The 21,505-nt window shown below is 39.3% G+C and overlaps 1 protein-coding gene across 1 annotated transcript in view; it reads left to right on the top strand.

Moving 5' to 3' along the window:
- Positions 1-21,505, top strand: part of EP400 (E1A binding protein p400) — a 48,960-nt gene that overhangs the window by 14,955 nt on the left and 12,500 nt on the right. Inside the window, exons 12-38 of the mRNA XM_054392889.1 lie at positions 272-361; positions 1,569-1,676; positions 2,408-2,601; positions 2,778-2,955; positions 3,618-3,754; positions 4,135-4,304; positions 4,778-4,952; positions 5,356-5,492; positions 6,084-6,270; positions 7,209-7,375; positions 8,190-8,356; positions 8,861-9,091; positions 10,176-10,340; positions 11,163-11,330; positions 13,230-13,321; positions 14,385-14,683; positions 15,452-15,654; positions 15,756-15,925; positions 16,148-16,344; positions 16,826-16,937; positions 17,617-17,760; positions 18,064-18,222; positions 18,483-18,566; positions 19,246-19,377; positions 19,500-19,544; positions 19,653-19,806; positions 20,742-20,983. Coding sequence (XP_054248864.1) covers positions 272-361; positions 1,569-1,676; positions 2,408-2,601; positions 2,778-2,955; positions 3,618-3,754; positions 4,135-4,304; positions 4,778-4,952; positions 5,356-5,492; positions 6,084-6,270; positions 7,209-7,375; positions 8,190-8,356; positions 8,861-9,091; positions 10,176-10,340; positions 11,163-11,330; positions 13,230-13,321; positions 14,385-14,683; positions 15,452-15,654; positions 15,756-15,925; positions 16,148-16,344; positions 16,826-16,937; positions 17,617-17,760; positions 18,064-18,222; positions 18,483-18,566; positions 19,246-19,377; positions 19,500-19,544; positions 19,653-19,806; positions 20,742-20,983 — 4,307 coding nt within the window. The remainder of the gene's footprint in view (positions 1-271; positions 362-1,568; positions 1,677-2,407; positions 2,602-2,777; positions 2,956-3,617; positions 3,755-4,134; positions 4,305-4,777; positions 4,953-5,355; positions 5,493-6,083; positions 6,271-7,208; positions 7,376-8,189; positions 8,357-8,860; positions 9,092-10,175; positions 10,341-11,162; positions 11,331-13,229; positions 13,322-14,384; positions 14,684-15,451; positions 15,655-15,755; positions 15,926-16,147; positions 16,345-16,825; positions 16,938-17,616; positions 17,761-18,063; positions 18,223-18,482; positions 18,567-19,245; positions 19,378-19,499; positions 19,545-19,652; positions 19,807-20,741; positions 20,984-21,505) is intronic.

Here is a 21,505-nt window from a genome sequence, read left to right as displayed (position 1 = left end):
GAGACACTGGAATTGTGTTGGCCAGAGAGGTGGTAGAAGCTCCATCCCTGGAATTTTTTAAGGCCAGGCTGGATGTGGCTCTGAGCAACGTGATCTAGTGTGAGGTGTCCCTGCCCATGGCAGGGGTTTGGAACTAGATGATCCTTGAGGTCCCTTCCAACCCTAACAATTCTATGATTCTATGCTACTACACTTCAGGGGCATACAATTGCAAGCTTCCTGAACCATTGTGCAATTTGAATGCCAAGATCAGCATTCGTTTTTCTTGTAGTTGAAGATGAAGAAGAAACAATTGAAGAACAAGAAGCTAAAGAAGGAAACATAAACCATCAAGCTGAATTATCTAATCTAGCCAAAGAAGGTAGGCATTTAGTTTGATTCTTGTCTGTGGTGAGCTCTGAAACAACAACAGGTGAAAACACGCAGCAGTTATGGTATTTGTAAATAGGGTAATAGATGAGAAGCTGAATGCCTTCTCATGTTCAGCCATATGTAATCCATATTTACTTCTGTTTGGAAACCTGTCATGGTTACTTTATGGGATGGTGGTGGACATCTGTGCTTTATGAAGCAGTCCATATACTTAACTAGTTATCACACAAGGTAGCTGGAGAAAATTTCCCTGCTGAAGCATTTGTTTCTTTAAAACCTCACACAAAATTACTCTCAATGCTTGGTAATACTTAAAGCCAAAACTGTATCAGACTGAACATGAATGTTTTATCAGCAGCTGTCTTGAGTATATCAGAAGGGTTTTGTGACCCATCTGATAGGTCTGAAAGAGCCCTGAAGTCCTGATCTTGAAGTGGGGTATAAGTACTTGAAGATGAGGGGCTTTTTTGGGACAGTGCTTTGGCTAGCAACTCTCTTTTGTTAGCAACATGACAATAATTGCTATGCTGAGCTTGATGGATGCAAAATATCCCATAAGGATCACTTACCATGGCAGAAACCTTGCTGATTTTGTGAGGCAAGCTTTCCATTAAGCCTGGCAGTTACTATGCAGTTTCCAGATCCATTTGTTTGGTCTGTTTGGCAGCTTAGTGACTGCAGCCAGGTGGCCAGTTGGAGGGGTTATAATTTTTGGCCAGTTAGCCAAGTTCCTAATGAGGATGTTTCTGATGGATTGGCCATGGCCAGCATGCACATTCCTGCTTCAACAGCTCAGACAAAGGATTGTGGAGATACTGTTTAGTGATGTTAAGGTACAGCTCAGTTTTGAAACTTTGAAGTCTTGAATGGTCTTCCAGCTACTGGGCTGGATTTGATTGCCCCTGGTTTCCCAACCCATGTTTTACTGTCAGTTTTTGTGGTGGATTTGTGATACAACAAAAAGCAAGCTGGTGAGCAAACTGCTTGGTGTAATGCCAAATGTTCTCTGTAATCAAGGTCATTAAAAAAATACTGCCATCATCTATCTCATAATTACCTCTTCTTATTACTACTTCTGATTAGAGGTTACTTCTGGTTTTGTATAACTCTGGAGAATGTAGGGAGAATAAAACCAATGGTATTGATTATTACCACTTTGGATATTTTTAAACTTAACATCCTTTAATGATCTTCAGCGGAATTGCCTCTGGAAGATTTACTAAAGATGTATGAAGGTGCCTTTGCAGAAAATTTTCACTGGCCCCAGCCAAAGCCTGACAGTGAAGAGGACAGCAGTGAAGAAGGTAAATTACTTCATGTTTAGAAGAAGTTGTTAAGATGTACAAGGTGCAATAAGTTGATTGGCTTTTCAGCTTTCTCTTAAAAGACATTTTAGATTAGGGGAAAACAGGTAATGAATGAATTACATTTAAAATGGTTTTTGTTTTGTAAGTGAAGAAGAATGTTACATGCAAGAATGAATGGAAAGGACAGTGGCTTTCTTGCTAAGCATTTGGAATCATGAAAACAATAAGATTTATTCCTGTTACTAAATATATTTGGATAATTGTTGGTGAAGGATTTTTTGTGGTTTATTTTTTTCATTTCTCAGTTTATGAAAAGAGGGTATTGTTTGCCTGTCTCAGAGTCAAGATGTGTAAGATCTCAGGAACAATAGTGAGCCAAAGAAAGCAGTACACTTCATAGGTAGCTATTATTACACAGTTGCCATCTGCTCTGTACTAACGTGGTGATAGAATTATGTATTTGAGGATGAGTTTTAAGTAATATGAGAGGACCTCTGTAGAAGTTGTGAAAATCTAATGGTCACGTTAGCCTAGCTGGTATGAATGTCCAGAACATGTATGCGATCCTGAGCTTAGGTTATTTTCATTTTAGCTTGGCTAGCTTGAAAAGCACAGAATTGGTTTTAAAAGTTAGCTGCCTCCTGTCTGAATTCTTGCCACCTCAGTTCCTCTATGTAACCGCTACTTCAGTCCATTTTAGCTGCCGGTGTAATTTTGCTTTCTCACAGAAATGGAAGACCATGTCTCTGATAGGGAAAGTCCTCAGAAAGAAGTTGTCCTCATAGACTCCCTTCTCAGCATTGATCAGTACAAGTGTATAGACAGATCAAGTCCTCCAAAGAAGCATATGCGAGACATCGCCGAGGTCGCTGCTGCAGCGGAAATGCTGTTACCTAAAGGCAGCTCTAGGATAACGACAGCGGTAAGGCTCCTGATTTTTTTGCTACTGACTCTGCTGACTTTTCCCTGGAAAAATGCTTTTGTCATGATTTCACAGACTTTGTAAACATTTTCTAGTTAGTGAACCATAGAAGCATTGTGCTTTATGACACAGTCCGTGAATTTAACTCAGACAAATAAAAATCATTCCCATTGCAGGTAAAATACAACACTCCAGCACTGCTGTATGGGCCTCTCAGAGAGTATCAAAAGATCGGGCTGGATTGGTTAGCAAAGCTGTACAGGAAGAATCTCAACGGCATTCTGGCAGATGAGGCTGGGCTTGGCAAAACAGTGCAAATTATTGCCTTTTTTGCCCACTTGGCTTGTAATGAAGGTAAGTTCATTTGCCTAACAGTATGAGACAGGTACTGTGAATTGTCTAAAGGAAATTTTTTTTCTGCTGAACTATTTCAGACATTAGTTTAATGCATAGAGTAAGATTGTGTCAGAAACGCTTTCCTAGATTGTGTGACATAGAAGTGCCTTCTTATAACTACAGTGTTTGATCAATCCACTGTTACCTTCTCACTGACAAAAGACTTCCAAAGCCTGGTTTGTTAGTATAAAAAAAGCTTTACAAATGGTTTAATGACCAGATGGCCACAGATAATTAAATTCAAGGAGTAAATATGAACAATTGGACAAGTGTGTCTTGTATATCATCTCAGCTATTACTAATAGTGGTGCTGCACTGAGAATATTATTATCATCTCAGATATTACTAATATTGGTGTTGTACTGAGTATAGGTAAGGCAAAGCTTATTTTGGAGGCAGCATCTCTTTTTTAAGCAGTTTATGTGGTTGAGGGAAAAATGGATACTAGGTGCACAAGAAGTACTTGAGGTCTGAAAAATAATAAAGAATAGATTAGTCATTAAAACACCTCTGTTGTTATTTCGTCTCACTTTTAATGATTAATTCAGTGTACTGCATTTAAAAATCACAATATAAGCTGCAGGAATCTTTTTCTACTGTTAACTGCTCTGTCTCTGTAGGTAATTGGGGCCCTCACCTTGTTGTTGTGCGAAGCTGTAACATATTGAAGTGGGAGCTGGAGTTGAAACGCTGGTGCCCGGGGTTGAAAATCCTTCTCTACTTTGGCAGCCAAAGGGAACTTAGGGCAAAAAGACAGGTACTGTATTTTGCAGCTCTTACACTGTTGTATTTAACACTTTAGATATCAAGACCTTTAACAACCTGCATTTTTCTGTGTTCCTTACATCCTGATGGGATATGAGAAGTTTCTAGCACTGCAGGTTGGTTTGCAAAGAGTTTCACAGCCAACAGTTCTCAGGTTTTCCAAGGTATTTTTGGAACTCTTGGCATTGAGCAATACATAAAATACTTAACCTGCTTTCTGATGTGACTACAAGTCAAAGACCAAGACTGTCTTTAGAATGCTTTGGGTCTTGGTATCTTTTGTGTGCTTACTGAAAGAAGGAGGTGGGTGTAAGATACTTGAGAGTTCTGCCTTAAGTTTTCCTGTTTCATTTTCTCTTTCCTTTTGTGTAGGAATGGATGGAACCCAACAGCTTCAATGTGTGCATCACTTCCTACAAACAGCTGTTCAAAGGCCACCCAGCATTTATGAAAATGCGATGGAAGTACTTAATAGTGGATGAGATGCAACAAATAAAGAACATGACTGAGAAACACTGGGAGGCACTTTTCAATCTCCGCAGGTATGGAGCAGAGAATTGTTTTCCTGCTGGCAGTGGGGTGTTCTCTTTTCATGTCGCACTGTTATCTTCTTAAAACTGATAGAAAACCTTTTGGGTTGGTCTGCCCAAGTTCCTGGCCAACAGGCACCTGCAGAAGTGCCTTTAGGTGAAAAAAATTAACAACTCAGTGACATGCTCAGGATTTTTTTGTTGCCACTGTCAGAAGACCACAATTATTCTTGGTGATACTCTGTGCTTCTAAACAGCTCCCGTTACATGTTCTGATCCGCTGCAGTGGGTTTGGTGGTATATCCAGGATTAAAAAGACAATTAATCCTAGATTTAATTTTATTTGCACTATTTACTGCTTCTGTGTATCTGACAAACCTAATGCTGCAGTAAACAATGTTTGAACGTTGGTGTCTTTTTCTTAACAATGCTAGCTAAATGCTTTATCAGTTAAAAAAAAAAAATCTTCTTTTTATTATTCACAGCCAGCATCGTTTGCTTCTCATAGACACTCCTTTGCATAACACATTGATGGAGTTGTGGACCATGGTGCATTTTCTGATTCCGGGAATTTCCAGACCTTACCTAGATTTTCCAGTCAAAGCAGCTAACGAGGAGAACCAGGATTATTGCCATAAACTGGTCATCAGGCTACACAGAGTATGTTGTCGTTGTTTCTTGCGTGTTCTCCCTGTTGGTGGAGGGAGAAGAAATGAAAAGACGTGGTTCAGCTTGAGATTTCTCTGGCCTTTCTTAACACTTGGTTCAGTTCAGACAGAAAATCCTGCTGAAAGTAGGAGATTCTGCTACCAGAATAGCATGGATTTTTTTTTTTTTAATCATATAAGGCTCAGATTGTAAGGCCTACCGTGCAGAAATTAAAGGGCAACCTAATGTTGATACCTTTGTGCGCACAGCAATATGATTACATACGGCATAGAAAGTTTATCTCATCAAATATCTTAGGTCTGAGTAGATTTAGATTCCTGTTGTAAAACTGTCTTTGAAGTGAGAAAAGGTTTTGTTTTTGTTTTTTCCCCCTCTCAATTACAAAATGTTTCAGATGATTCAGCCATTTATTTTGCGAAGATCAAAGAGGGACGTCGAGAAGCAGCTAGCAAAGAAATACGAACACGTGCTCAAGTGTCGCCTCTCTAGTCGGCAGAAAGCTATGTATGAAGATGTCATATTACAACCAGGGTAAGGACTCAAATCAAAATCATTTTTGGTGCTTAAGCAAGATGATTGTCATGGCTGGAAGTGTTTTACAGAGGTTTTCTGAAATTTGCCATTATGAGCAGTGAATAGAACGTGATTACATTGAAAACTAAAACTACAGGCAAGTGATGCTGTGGGCCTAATGAAAAATGTGCATTTTCTGCAACCTAAAAATCAAGTTCTAGTCGTCTGGTTTGCTGTTACTTTGTTTTAAGATTTGTCTCTAATGAGTGATTCTTTATTTCCTAAAGCCCAAAGTGTTTCTCCTCCATTTACCTGTGCTGTGGCATCAAGTGATTATCGATAGGTGCAGAAATTAAATAGAAACAAAGCAGGTAGAGGATGGAGAGCTGGTTAGGTCGTATTTGACTGTAAGGTAGCACTAGTCCTTAAGTTCTATATTTCCAAATTTATCTTGGTACAGTGCTACTTAAAATTCTCTAGAAGGATCTAGGTAAAACTGAAACTTATTTTAGGACCTCCGCATAACACATTCTCAACTTGCTGATTTTAGGGACACTTCCATAAAAGCTGTATCTAAATTAATGTATTTCTGTACAAATTATTTGGTAGAACTCAAGAAGCCCTCAAGAGTGGACACTTTATCAGTGTCCTTCATGTCCTGATGCAGCTGCAACGGATTTGTAATCATCCTGACCTGATAAACCCCAGACTTTCAAGTACCTCCTATGTATCAGAAACACTGGAATACAGAACTGCATCTCTGGTACTGCGTGCCCTAGAAAGGGATATTTGGAAGGTGAGTGGAAAAGTAAACTATTTTTTCCCCTCTTAGTGCCCTGATACTACTTAATATTGTGGGTTTTTTATACATCATAAGTATATCTAAAGTTTATAAACAAAAGGAATTCACTATTCCATAATTATTCCTACTGAGTACTTGCTGCATCTCTTTTTTGTAACAGTAATTTGAGCATTTCAAATTATTTATAATCAATGTTTGAGTCAATGAACGACTTGGTCAAATTAAAATTAGCTTTGTTTTCAGCTTAACTCATGTTTGCAGGAATTCTCCAACACTGAAAGAACTCTGGGTAGTACAGTGCTTATTTATGGCAGTCTGTAATTTTCTTTCTGCTTCCAATAGCCAAAGGAAAGCAAGAATTGCTCTTAAGAGCAATAAATAAGAGTAAACACTCCAGTGACTGAAAGAGTACACTTCTGTCAGTTTATTTGAGGTACCACCAGTTATGTTGTCACTAAAGAAGTTATACCCCTCTTCCAGATCATCAAAGACAGTAACTGCATTAGAATTATGAGTAATAGAGTAGATGAGATGATCTTTTTGCTTGATCTTCTTTCCATTCTTCCTATTTTCCTATTCCAAATTGAATGCACGCCCTCATAGTTTGGCATTTGGGTTCCATAGTTCACAGACGCCTTCCAAGAGTGCTGCTTAATTCTTTGGAAATGATGATGTATGAAGAATGGTAAATGCACCTTGGTTTGATTTCCATGACTGGCTAATTATTTCAATTTTTTTTTTCTTCCAATGCTGATGCTTAAAATGGAACAAGGTTTCTAGACAGTTTTGTCTAGTAATTAATATCTTGCTTTTAAACTTAGAGCACTTATTTCATGTTTAAAATACAGAACATGAATTCATCATAGAACATAAAGAGTATTTAACTGTTTGGGTCAGCACATAAAATCAGTCTTATTTTACAATATCTCTAGGAATCAGACCTGTCTCTCTTTGATCTCATTGGAATGGAAAACAAAATGACTCATTATGAAGCACAACTATTGCCAAAACAAAAGGTGACTAGAAAGCTGATTGAGGAAATCTACAGCTCCCCTCCACCACCAGCTAGGCCCACCCCAGTGAAGCTCAAACCAAGCAGGTATGCACAACTGCCCTTCCTTTAAGCTGGAATTACAGGAGGAAAATGAAGTTCTGTTAACGTTTACAGAGTTCTGTCTGCATCTGTGATTCACATGAAACTTCAGGCTTGAGTTTGCATTTTGGTATTGTTGCTTTCTTGTTTACCCTTGAAAACAGGGATTCTATTTTAATATTTTTTGAGGCATACAATTCCATGTATGCCTCATGTTTATAGATTGTCTGTAGTTAATACTTCACCAGCAGATGAATTTTATTCTTGAGGCCCTTGTTTATGACAAGTGAGTGCTGATTTGCAAAATTAGCATGGAGATAATTCAAGACTGAGCTGGGCCTACAGTGTTAGCTATAGTGTTATAAAGTGACATATGAAGTTTTATAGCAGTGAACTTGTCAAAGAGTATTCCTTTCCTAGTGAAGTAGTGATTTCAACATTACCTGGAACCATTTTTGCTGATACAAAGAAGCTGCCTGATGACCTGCCAACGTGTTGCTGTCCCTCTGGAAAATTATATGAAAGCTCAATTCTATTTCCAGATAATCAGGCTAGACTCTTTAAGCTGTTTGCTGTAATTTTGGTGTGTGCTGCGTTAATGTGGATGCACGGCAATGAAAGTTTCCTTCTTTCTTGGACTTGGCAAAATGACTGTAAAACATCCACAGATGAAGTCTGCTGAAGTCTTACCAACTTTGGCCATCTGCGAGAAAGAGATAACATCTACTGTGATCAATTTATGCTTTCTTTGGCTGATAGAGTTTAGTTTAAAAGCCAAACTGTGATCTTCCTATAGGCTTTGACTTCATATCCTTTTCAGGTTGTTTCAACCCGTTCAGTATGGTCAGAAACCTGAGGGCAGGACTGTAGTTTTCCCAAGCACTCAAGTACAACGCACGGTGACCACAGCGACGGTAACTCAGCAGGGCCAAGTACGAGGAAGATCACCCATAGCTACAGTGTCTTCAAATCAAGGTAAGGGAGCTGGTGCTGAACCTCTGTATAGATGGATACAAGTTAGGCTGTTAATAGAACTCCTTTTCCCTCTAGCTTAATGGGCTAGAATACTAATGACTTTAAAAATACCAACAGACTAATTGCCAGTGAATTTCCTCACTAGTTTCTACAGTATGATCTGCCAGTATAATGCAAAGCTAAGCTTTGTGTAGCCTAATTGTTAGCATATGGAGTAAATATGGCACAGTTGGTATTTAAACCCTGATCGGGTGTAATGTTCTGTCAAAGATGTGAATTTACATTGCTTTTGTGTATTTATTTAACCTATAAACAATGCTCTCCAAATATATAATGTTGTAAAAATAGGATGGAGTAAAAGGTGTGGATAGAAATCCCAGTCTGTAAGGACAAACCATTCCTGTAGCTGTTTTAATATCCTGTTGGAAGGTTTCTTTTTAATGCAGGTTGTTTAAATGAGTGGAGTTAAAACCTCTAACAGCTTGCACAAACAACCCTTATTGATTGCAGCCGCAGCAGCACAGTTTCAGACAACTCAGGCTTCCACCAGTGCTCCAAGACACCAGCCCGCAGCGACCTTCACCACAGCAACTAGCACAGCCAACCCTGTGAAACCGCGGGGCCAGACCTCTGCGCAGGCCTCCCAGCTAGGCCAGGCCCAGCCACAGCCCCCCTCGCACACCATCCAACAGAGTGTGCTGCCTCAGAGGCTGGTTCTGACCTCTCAGGCCCAGGCACGGTTGCCTAGTAAGTGGCCTCCCCTTTCAAGGTTTCTCCCACCTTTGTACTACAATGAGGTTAAGTTACTAGGCACCCTAAAATGTGTACAGAATCGTTGTTTTTTTTTCACTCTTCTGATTAGCCTTGCTCAGTACGTTGCTTATGACCAAGGAAAATCGAAAATTGGATAAGAAACAATAGAATTGCTGTGGACATACATTAGTGGTGTCAACTTAATCTCCTATTTCTGCATGTTTCTTCTGCTGGCAAGACTTCCTTCAGACCAAATGTTTTAGCTCTATCCTAATTATTCTTTTCATATTAAACACTAATCCGTCTGCTAAAGGCCCCTCTTGCAGAGGGGAACGTCGCAACTGTTAGGCAGAGAAAAATGATGAGGCTTTGCTTTAAGGTTGTATGTGCACTGCCTATTAGCATGTGTATAGAGTACTGAGCACTGATGTATTAATTTTATCTCTGGGGTAATGCCACTGCCTTTACAAAAGCTAAATTTTCACGCCAAGATTTTCTCAGTGTCATAAAACTAAATGCTTAAGTGCCTCTAACCTTTCTGCATTTAAACCACAAAAAGCTTGGTCCTCGTCACTTGAAAGCTTTTTGGTTTGTCTAAGTGCAGATTGCTCAGTATAAATCATGCTTCATCAGCAAATTTCAGGCCATTTCTAATGCATATTTACAGTGTCACACGTGGATATTTTTGTCTTTCCATAAATCTTCCTTTGTGCTCTTGAAAAGGCAGTGAAAATCACTTTAATGTCTATACTCGTTCTGTTACAAAGTGTCACATGAGTTTTCAGGTAGCTCTTAATTTTTTTGCCAATGAAAGTGATAACTTCTAAGATGTTGATGTTCTTACCCTTTAAACAATCAGCTTTTTTCCAGTTTGTCCAACAAATCTAGAAAGCAATACCTGCTTAACTTCTATATGACACTTTTGATGCACTAAGTATAATTATGCATGGAAGGCGCTTCAGCACCAGTTTACTAACCAAAACTTAGAATTGTGAATATTGAACAACCTGCCTCCCACCTTGGGTTTTTTTGTTTGTTTGGTTGTTTTTTTTTTAATGCCTGTTTTCCTCCTTAACAGGTGGTGAGGTAGTAAAAATAGCCCAACTGGCTTCTATAGCAGGAGCACAAGGCAGAATTGCTCAGCCAGAGACCCCTGTAACACTGCAGTTCCAAGGGAACAAGTTCACTTTGTCACACAGTCAACTTCGCCAGCTCACTGCAGGGCAGCCCTTGCAGTTACAAGGTACTTAACTTAAACCAAGAAATTTTCCTTTGTGCAGAATGCTTGGGTTTTGATATGGGCAGCACGTTCCTTCTTGCTGTATGGCAAGGAGATTTTTCCATCCCTACTGCTTATACTGCTCTGCTCTACCTGTTTCTGTGTGAGAAAGGGATAAGAAGGTAGCTCTGTTTTGAAAAATAAATCCCTATCGTGTGAAAGATAGGGGTGCTTTCTTTTTGTGTGTTGCATTTCAAGATTGTATTACTGAATTTGTTTTCATGTGTATGTAGTACAGCTAAAGCAGGCATTATTTCAGGTAAACTTCCTCGTGAGCAGAAACTGAGGACATTCTTGGTTTGTTCTGAAGTGATGTAAATAATACTGAAGTGGTGTAAATAATACTTCAAGACTGATGTGCTTCTGAATTTTGGCCCAACTCTTAACCCTAACCCAAATGTTCTACTTCCAATAGTATTTTGCCCTCAAATTTCCCTTTGGTGTTACATATGTTGCCAAATTCAGGAGAACCTGGAAATTGTAATTCTCTCTGGCCAACAAAAGAAATAGAAGGAATGCTAAGTGAAGATGTTTTTGTGGGCTGGATTTTGTCCAAATTCTGTATAAAATAGCCAAATTCAGAATGTGATGTGCAACTCCTCTTTAACAAAGAAGACTTGAGTGCTTCCCTCCTATTGGATATTGTGGAACTTTAAAGCAGATTGAACATGTCTGGGAAATTTTAATATAGTTTGAAACAGCAAAAATCAGTTTGTAAGAGTAGTAGAGTCTATTTATTCTTTTCTACTCTATCCAGCCTAATTTTAAAAAAATTCTCCATTTCAGGAAGTGTTCTTCAGATCGTTTCAGCACCTGGTCAGCAGTATTTGAGACCTCAAGGCCCAGTTGTTATGCAGACGGTTTCCCAAGCTGGTACTGTTCAGAACGCTCTGAATGCTTTAGGAAATCAGCACCAAGCAGGTGTCCCAACTTCCACAGCAGTGACACAGCAGGGTAGGTTCTGTAGCCTGAAGAAACGTCTCTCTGAGTGATTAAAATCACATTGAAATAGAACTCCAGGTTTTTCTAGATTGTAATTCTGTAGGTGCAGAAGCAGGTTAACTACCTTTGTGCTTGGTATAGGAGTTTCAGTTAGTTTTTTAGTACAAACTTGGGAATATGTAGGCATTTTAGTTTACCAGTTGAATCTTAGCTCAGGTTTTTGTGAGAAGAAATTAATTTTAAATATTTTTTTTTTCTCAGAGAAAGATCGGAGGGATTATTTTTATACTGACAGCATTTTTCCACATTACTTTTGCTTTTCTCTGATTTTCTTTGCTTCTCTATGTACTCAAGCTTTTGTTTCCATTTTCCCTCTGCAAATGCAGCTTAGGTGTTTGGTGCCTTGCTGCAAATGTGATCAGTTCCTTATTTAAAAATACAATCAAGATGTTGATCAAAAAAACATAGAGAAGTTGCTGCCTAGGATGTATTTACAACAAAACAGCACATTGTTAAATGATGATAAATTCAATGCTAGGAGTTTCTTCCCTGGAAATGGCCATCTGCTGTAATTTTCTCTGGATATAAACTATTCCCACAAAACATACTTTTTCATGCTTCTTTTTGATGTATTAATGTGCCCTTGAAGTTCATATTTTGACTTTGTGAAGAATAAGCATCTCGTCATGAAAAGGGGAGAGTAAGCTTCAACAGCCTCCCAGTTGTTGGGAGGTAAAGGATTTCTGTCATGGTTTGGGAGATCTGTGGCTCAAATGTGTCATCCTCCAGCTCTGATTGCATTACAGGTACTTCTAATATAGCCACAGTTCAGAATAAAAAATGATGTAGGATTTCTACAAAACCTCAGACATCTTATTGCTCTCTCATGAGTAGTAGCTCTGTTAAGAGCAATAATAACTAAAGTACTTTTTCCAACTGATAAAAGAAAACTTTTTTTTTCTTTTGCCGTACATCTTTGGATGTTCATTAAAAGCACATTGAAAAGACATGCCTTGACTTTCTGAATTTTGAAAAAATTGCCAAATAAATTCCATTGCTTTAGGTGATTGGAAACTATAATTGCGAAGCTGTGGAGTAAAAGTGGATTTACACTGCTATCTCTTAGTTCATTTGTAATCAAAATGTGGAAAGGCAAAGCTTAAACCTCTGCATGCTCCTTGGAGTCTCCTCTTAATGCAAGGGCTAGCACCTGCTTGTTAACTTGAATGCAGTTTTTCATGGGTGTATTGACTTGCCACTAAATACAGTTTCACAGTGACTGGTGGAGGGTCATGCTGCCTTTCTGGTACAAATAATCAGTGCTGATGAGCAGTGCGTTCTGGCTGAGACAGAAACCTAGTTATCCTATTGGGAAAATAACTGCTACACAATGTCTGTAGCCTTGCTGGTACATGAAGGGTATTACTGTAGTTTCGATTAGTTTACTTGTGAGTGATGTTCTTACAGTTCAGTTAGTGGTCTGGGAAGGCATCTGCAAGTTGATCTCACAAAAATGAGTTCCATCAGTTTCTAGATACACTGAATTCATGTGTTCTCTGAAAAATCCTAGATTTGTTTAGGGTAAATTAGAACCATCTTTTCCTGATGTAGAGTATAGCCTCTAAGTGTTAACACCTATTGCACTATACATGACATTTTGCATGAGCTGTGAATGCAAAGCAAAGTAAAATTCCATTGATCTGTCTTGGATCTGTGGGAAAAACACTGTAAATATCTGTCAGATATCTGATGTGTAACAAAGTACAAATTTGCAATACCCAAAGGACATTTAGAATAAACATTTGTCTACAGTTATGATGTGTTACAGCTATGAAATGACAACTTGTTGACAAAAAGAAATGAAACCAATCTCCAGAAAAGCAAATATATAAACGCAAGGTTTATCCTCAGTTTGTATTCCAGGTAGAGCTGCAGTTGGTAATTTGACAGCTGGGGACATGGGAGCAGCGTTAAAACCAGCACCCACACACGGACAGTCACAGGTACTTAATTTCTGTTTTCATGTGGAAACACAGCTTTTCAGGACTGATACTAAGTCCATGTAATAGTTGGAAGCTATAATTTACAAGGCTGGAACTAATTAGGACCTCTGATGATTGCAGGGTAGCTTAAAAACCCCAACTTCTGTCAATGTTTCAGCTTGACAGATCTGATGCCTTTTTTTTTTTTTCTATAATCCATAGCTTAAAATAAATCCTGGTGAATATAAGCAGCCAACAGCTTTGTGCTGCTCTCATAGCAGACAGCTTCTTAAAACTGTAAGAGGACAAGGAGGAATGGTTTTAAGATGAAGGAGAGTAGGGTTAGACTGGATCTTGGGAAGAAGTTCTTCAGTACAAGGGTGGTGAGACTTTGGAATAGGTTGCCCAGGGAGATTATGGATGCCTCCTCCCTAGGGGTGTTCAAGACCAGGTTGGATGAGGCCTTGAGCAGCAGAGTCTAGTTGAGAAGCGTCCCTGCTCATGGCAAGAAGGTTGGAGGAGATGATATCTGAGATCCCTTCCAACCTAAGCCATTCTATGATCATAATTATATATTAAAGCATAAATAAGGGCATCATGAGACTTTCTGTGTGTTTTGAGCATGCAGGCAATTGAGTAAATTTTTATAGATCTCTAATCTTAACAAACCTTTAGAAAAGATACCAAGCAACCTTTAAAGCATAGGGAAGTAGGAAGTATACATTAAAACGTGTGAGAACCTGCACCTTAGCAATAGGAATTTGTTAATTGTAATGTCTCATGATTCATTTAGGTTTATTTTCAAAACTTTGAATGTTTTTGTAGTACTATGAAAACCTGTGTGCTTAAAGCAAGAAGATACTAAACTACAGTAGAATTGACTGCTGACTATGAACTAAATTTAGCTGTAGTCTTCAAATTGTACCCAAAATGTTTACCTTTCATGGTTGGTCTAAGTAGTTGTTATCTGGAATGCTGGTGATATAAAGCACACAATACTCTGTCTGTGATAGTTTCATTCTAAAGGAATTCCTAAGTGGTTGTGATGAGCAGCAAATGTTCTTTTCAACTTCTCTTGGTAAAGGAAACCTATGAAGAGAAGAACCGGCTTCTGAAGGAGCGCCTGGACAGAATCTTCTCAGGCAATGAACGGCGCTGTTCACGCGCCCCCATGTACGGCCGAGACTTGCTGAACGCTTGTTCTTTGACTGCTGAAAGAAAGCCCTCACTGCTGTCTTCCAGCCAAGGCAACAGTTGGAGGTGGGCTGGCTTTGTGAACTGTTGTCTTTCTTCAAGTGCCTCTGGAGGCCCAAGTAGCCCATTGCAAGAAATGATCCTGACTTTGGGTCAGCAACAGGAATCTCTGAAGGATGTTGTTAACAGGTAATGTGTGACTCTGCCTTTTAAGTTTTTAACCACATGTAGTTGCTTCTTAAACGCATCTTTTCTAAAAAGCTTTGAAACCTTAGTTCTATTCAGAAGCTTTTTTTTTTTAATCAATAAATTATTTATCAATAATTTGTCAATAAATGTATCCATTTATCCAATAATTTATTTATTGATAAATTAGGTGCAACATGGACATAAAAGTAACAGTTGCTTCTGTATAAAGAGTTTTCAGTGCCTCATTCCTCAGTTTAAAGCCAAATTCATGTGACCATATTTGAGCTTACATTCTTACCTTTTGGATTTACTTCTGAGTAAGATGGCTGCTCTTGGAGCCAGCCAATGAGGGTTGTTAAGACACAGAGATGTAGGCAGAAGCTAGTTTAGCTGAAGCTGGGCTTTAGTGGATTGTGTGCAGAGCAATAGCTGCAGTTTTCCAGAAACACAAAATACCACTAGAAGAGATCCCAACATTTGTGAATTGCTTTTAGTAAGTGTGGCATGATGGGTGTTTCTTGTGTTTGAGCACCAGTAGTCACAGTGCAAACACCTTAAGAGAAGCTGTCACTAAAGCAAGACAAACCAAAACAAACAGATAAAGGGAGATAGAGAATATTAATGTGCTGAAGGTGTGCAGCACTTACTGAGTCACTGTAACAAAGTGGTTAGATAGCAGCATAAAATAAGATGGTTGACATGCTGCAAATGATAATTGTCTATGAAACTTTCCTGACTGGCATTCCCATATTTTGGTGCTTTTCACAGGGCTCTCTTTGTATTGCCAGCTGCAGTTGCTGCTCCCCCGTGTTTATATGTAGCAAATCCTCCCCCTTCATACAGTCATAGACTGAAACTCCTTAAGCACAGCCTTAAGCAGAAGGCAGCTCCACACTTGCATCAGTTGCAGCAGATTACAACTCCTCACTTGCTACAGTTCCCTGACCTCCGGCTGGTGCAGTATGACTCAGGTAAGGAAGGATGTTTGGTGATAAAAATTTAGTGATTTCCTGTTCCACAGCAATGGAAGTTCTACATAAAACCATTACTGGTTTTCTTGTGTGAAATACAGGAAAATTAGAAGCTCTTGCTGTCTTGCTTCAAAAGTTGAAATCAGAAGGGCGCCGTGTGCTGATTCTGTCACAGATGATTCTAATGCTGGACATATTGGAATTGTTCCTGAATTTCCATTTCCTCACCTTTGTGAGGATTGATGAATATGCCAACCATGAACAACGGCAGGTAAGTCTGCCCTAACGGTTATCCACTGGTACAGCAATATGTGCTGCCCAGGCTTTTATGTGCTACAGCAGGGGAGAGAAACTTGGCCTTGCTTCTTACTCATTTTGAAGTACTTGACTTGATTTTGTCTGTTTTTTTAAACAGGCTATGGTGAGTTTGGTTTGGTACTTTAGTGTGCTCTATATGATTTATTTACTCTTTGCTTTTATTCCTTCTCTGTAGGAGCTGATGAAAATCTTCAACAGAGACAAACGCATTTTCTGTGCCATCCTTTCCTCTCACAGTCGTTCCACTGGAGTCAATCTTGTTGAGGCAGACACTGTTGTGTTCTACGACAATGATCTAAACCCAGTGATGGATGCAAAAGCTCAGGAATGGTGTGACAGAATTGGGAGATGTAAAGATATTCATATATACAGGTAATGGTTACAGACCAGTGACTGCTCTTTAGTGTGCGTTTAATGCTAATTTCAGATAGTGTCTGCTCTGTGTGATCTGAAATAAAGTGGAAACAGCGCTGAAAACTTCATCTCACTTCAGTAAAACACATGCCAGGTCATCATATCAAAATGTGATCTTTTTAAAGTGTAATGAATTCATCATACCGTCATGGTTTTCATCTGCTAATTTCCATGGATTTTTTTTTTTTTTAAGTGAGGTGTTTTTGGTTATTCTTTACCAAAAAATTGCAGTAATTGTTCAAAGGAAGCTTTAAAGGAAAGGTGGCAGTATGGGTTTTCTGCTGGGCCTGTAACAGAGCTGAAAACAAAACACAAACCACCACATTTTAAGAGTTCAGTGATGCTCTCGTAAGGGCAACTTCTCTTCTTGTTTCTGAAAGCTGTTTTGGAAGGTATGTATCAGAGTCCTTTTCCTTTTCCTTTTTTTTAATTTATTTAGGCTTGTCAGTGGTAATTCTGTAGAAGAGAAGCTTTTGAAAAATGGCACAAAGGACTTGATCAGAGAAGTAGCTGCTCAGGGAAATGACTATTCAATGGCCTTTTTAACACAGGTAAGTTAATATTCAAAATACATTCAAATACCTGTGTTGGAATGTTTAACAAATTCAGATGTTTTAATAACAGCTTACTGAAAATCTCTTTGGGCTAGAATTGATAGGTAAGCATGTTATATTTCATCATTGCTTGAACTCTAGGTGTTAGGGCCACATTCTCTCTGCTTTTATTCCCTTACTTGCATGGTGATGCACAGGCATCACCTACGTGACTTAATATATTCTGGTTTCTTGCACCTTGCTGCAAAATTCTGCAGAGCTTTGCAACGATGAAGATTTCTACAACTTCAAAAATGTGAAATAGGAAGTTTGAGTATTTTGTGCGGTAGGTTCTCACTTGGTACCCTGAAGATGCAGAAGACATTGGCTGCACTGATGAGGGTAGTCCACCCTCTTCTGGCACTCCCAGTATGGTGGTGCAGGATAAGACACTTTCTGACTTCACTATAAATGAATTGCTAATACTTCATTGTACTCTGCAGTGCTACAGGAGAAAGTTAGAGAAGGAGAAAATGGACAATTTTCCAGAAATTATAGATGTTTATTTTTCCTTTAGTCAGTCCATGGTTTGTAAGGTCACTGAAACCTGAGCTAATTCAAAGTAATAGGAAAGTGGTCCCAAAAGTTAATTTTTTTTTTTTCTCCTCCTTTTCCTTTTTTTCTTCTATTTAACAAGCAAACGATTCAGGAATTGTTTGAGGTTCATTCTCCTATGGAGGATTCTGGATTTAGAGTGAAAGCAGAGGAATTTGTAGTACTTTCTCAAGAGCCATCTCCAGCAGAAAACATTTCACCTAAAGTTGCAAGACCGTTCATAGAGGTAATTATTAACATAGAAATTAAAAACACAGCTCTGCAACATCAGTATTGAACAGCTGCCTTATCATTTTTTCTTTGGGTAAGTTCTGTCAATTTCTCCGTCTTCCAGTTTTATGTTGTCATTTTCCTTGTAACAATACTTCCAGAAGCCCACAGTTGAGTCATATGCTTTCTGGGGACCATTTCTCTTGCCTGAGCAGAGACCTAGTCCAGACATTTGTGTTGGATTTCGGTGAACTTCTTAGGAGGCTTCTTTCCATTCTTTTGAAGTCTTCATTATGTTTCAAATATGTCTTTCTGAAAGGCCCTCAACAGCATTGAGCAAGAGAATGAGGAGTCAAATGATTGTGTACAAGAAATAGGATCTGAGACAAGTATCGAACCTTTGATCACAGAGATCTGCGAGACCAAATACAATGAAGAGCCCTCACAGCTGCAGGAGTTGGTTGCTGTTGTGGATCAGGTACTGTGACTTTCCATGGCTGTGTGGTTCAAAAGTAAGGCTTATTTCAAATACTTCAATTTCTTTGCTGTTTGGCCTTCAAGCAACCTTGTCAATGGGCTTGATACTCCCATTAAATGGATGGGGGATCTCCTACTGACTAAAGATGTTAAGCCATCAGAGAGGATGATTAGTTTAAAACAGATCTTTGCTACACTCCAGTTAACTTTCCTTCTATTATCCTCAATACTAACTTTTTTTTCCTTGATACCTTCTCTCAGCTGACTCCAATTGAGAAGTATGCTTTGAATTATTTAGAGCTCTTCCACGTTTCAGCTGATGAGAATGAGCCACGAATGAACGAGGTAAAACAAGAAATCTTTCTTTTCCATCTTGTTCTGTCACAGTATGTACAAGCAGGGTTATATTTGCAGTGCGAGGTAGAAGTTTCTCCAGTCACCATGAAATATTCTAGACAGTTCTGTAATCTTCTCTTGCTTTATGCACACTGAAATGCCTTGCAGAGAGCTTTTTATGTTGTGATTCTCTTAGTTTAAGTAGGTGTCAGTTCTTAATTTCCTTTTTATAAAATGGGAATAGCATTGTTGGGCAGGGCTCAGAAAATACTAATTCTACTCCACTGACAGCAGAGGATAAAATTTCATTAATTCCAGTGAGCCTGCTTATTTGAGTAAAGGAGCTGTGTTCTGGTTGCCTTGAGTGACCTGGTCTACTGGAATGTGCCCCTGCCTGTGGCAGGGATATTGGAACGAGATGATCTTTAAGGTCCCTTCCAACCTAAACCATTCTATGAATCTGTGAAAAAAATTCTGAGTTTGCTTTATTTTAAGGTTTTAAAAACCTCAAACATAGAACCCAAAAAATCTCTTCTAGGTGTTTGTATGTGTTAAGAAATTGTTGTAAGATTTCTCTTCTTAGAAATGTCAAAGTTCAAGGAGTTTGCCCATAAAAATACAAGCTGCTAAATTTTAATCCAGTGTCTTTTACTATATAAAGTTTGTAAGTAGTCTGATTTTCTCCTAGATGGAATTGAAAAGTGCAAAAAGAGCATGGGAAGTCCAGCATATGAAGGAGTTAAAGGAAAAAGAGCAGAAAATGCTTTGGGAGGATGAAGAGGAACTTCTAACCTACACTCGGGAGGATGCATACAACAAAGTAATTCCCGATTATAGTCTTCTTTTTCTGAATAATACATTTCTTAACAGTTATTCTGAGAATAGCTTTTCCTCCAGGATTCAGTTGGGTCATTTGAATTGTGTTCTCTTTTTGTTGTGTAGGAATATGTCTATGAAGGTCCAGATGGACAAACTGAAATAATGCCAGTAAGTAAAAGTAACACCAAGCAGCCTAAGCAGGCTTTTTTATTTCTTGAAACAGAAAGATCAGTGGAGATTTAATATTGCAATAACTACAAATTTTGGTTCATGCAGCTCTGGACACCTCCCACTCCACCTCAGGATGACAATGACATCTACATAGATTCTGTTATGTGCCTGATGTATGACACCACCCCTATTCCAGAATCAAAGTTGCCTCCCGTCTATGTCAGGAAGGAGCGTAAGCGACACAAAACAGATCCATCTGGTAAGTGCTTGTTCAAAACTGTTCTGAGATTGATTGCTGAAAGGTAAAGAAATCAGGGAAGTTTTCATACCTCCTATGTGTCTGGTCCAGTAAAGATCAAACTTGCAGGTCTGAATAGATAAAAATTCTTGTCTCATCACAGTCTTGAAGCAATACAATCAGTGGAAGATCCAGTTCCTACACTGGGTCTTTCTATTTAGACATACAAGAGTTTTAAAACAGGCAGTTTTAGAAAACAAGCTCTCTACTATGTGAGTTAGGGCAAGGCTGATCTTATTTTATACCAGATTCTGCTCAGGTATTAACAACATGCTTTTAAGAGGCAGAGGGACTACTCTGTACGCCTGTAGGGGCATTTTGCAGCTATAAGTAGCGGAGGAATCAGAGAATGTTAGAAATACTGCGTCCAGGCTGGTGTTCCCATCATAAGAAGGACACAGAGCTGTTGGAGGGACTCCAGAGGGGGGCTGGATGATCCAAGGGCTGGAACACCTCTGCTATGAGGGTAGGCTGAGGAAGCTGGGGTTGTTCAGCCTAAAGACTCCTCATGGCACCTTAGGGCTGCCTTCCAGAACCTGAAGGGATCCTTCAGGAAGGCTGGAGAGGGACTTTTCATGAAGGTGTCTAGCACTAGGACAAGAGGGAATGGTGTGAAGCTGAGGGACTGTAAGTTTAGACTGTATCTTATGAAGAAGTTCTTCAGTATGAGTCTGATGAGACGTTGGAGTAGGTTGCCCAAAGAAGTTGTGGAGGTGCTTAAGGTCCAATTGGATGAGGCCTTAAGCAGCTGAGTCTAGCTGAGGGCTGTCACTGCCTATGGTGGGGAGGTTGGAATAGATGAGTTCCCTTCCAACCTAAGCCGTTCCATGATTTTATGAACTATTTCCCAAGCATGGTCTAGGTCAAATTTTTAATTTTGTTTGGTTTTGCCTTAGCTGCAGGTAGGAAGAAAAAGCAGCGGCATGGAGAGGCTGTAATTCCACCGCGTTCGCTTTTTGATCGAGCAACACCAGGAATGTTGAAAATGCGCCGAGAGGGCAAAGAGCAAAAGAAAAACATCTTGTTGAAGCAACAAACACAGTTTGCAAAGCCTTTGCCCACTCTAGTCAAACCAGCTGCTGAGGCAGGACAGGATAATCCAGAGTGGTTGATCAGTGAAGACTGGGCGCTTCTGCAGGTCAGATGATACCTGCACCTTGTGCTGTTATTATCGATTGTATATTTGCTTCTAGTTTCAGGGGTAGCTCTTTCTGCACTTCATTATTTCAAGGTTATTTCTGTTTCTTAGTGGCTAGTCTAGCATTTTGCTGACACAACTCAGAACAGATTGCCGATCATTTGTGTTCTTCTAAGGATCAATTCAAAGTTAAACTACAAACACATTTTTGTTGTTGAGACCACTTGCTTCCAGATTAGTTCTGCTGGCTGGACAGCTAATGCAGCTAGGGTCTTCCTCACCTTTGTGAAGAGAGCAGTGCTTGAATGCAGCTCTGTCTCCTCTTATGCCAATCTCCAAGTGCTTTCTTGCACATAATAGCATTTTCTGCTTATTTATTCCCTGTGAACGTGGGTGAACCCATAGCCTGAACCCTAAGCTCTCCATACAATGCATTACGGTAACAGCATATGGACACATACAGATAAGGGTAGGTTTGGAAGATTGCAGTGATTTGTCATCTGAAGCCTCTGTCCCTTTATC

The sequence above is a fragment of the Indicator indicator genome, chromosome 26 (assembly GCF_027791375.1).
Source record: "Indicator indicator isolate 239-I01 chromosome 26, UM_Iind_1.1, whole genome shotgun sequence".
Lineage (NCBI taxonomy): Eukaryota > Metazoa > Chordata > Aves > Piciformes > Indicatoridae > Indicator > Indicator indicator.
Note: the sequence above shows the minus strand (reverse complement) of the source record. Positions and strands in the feature narration are given on the sequence as shown.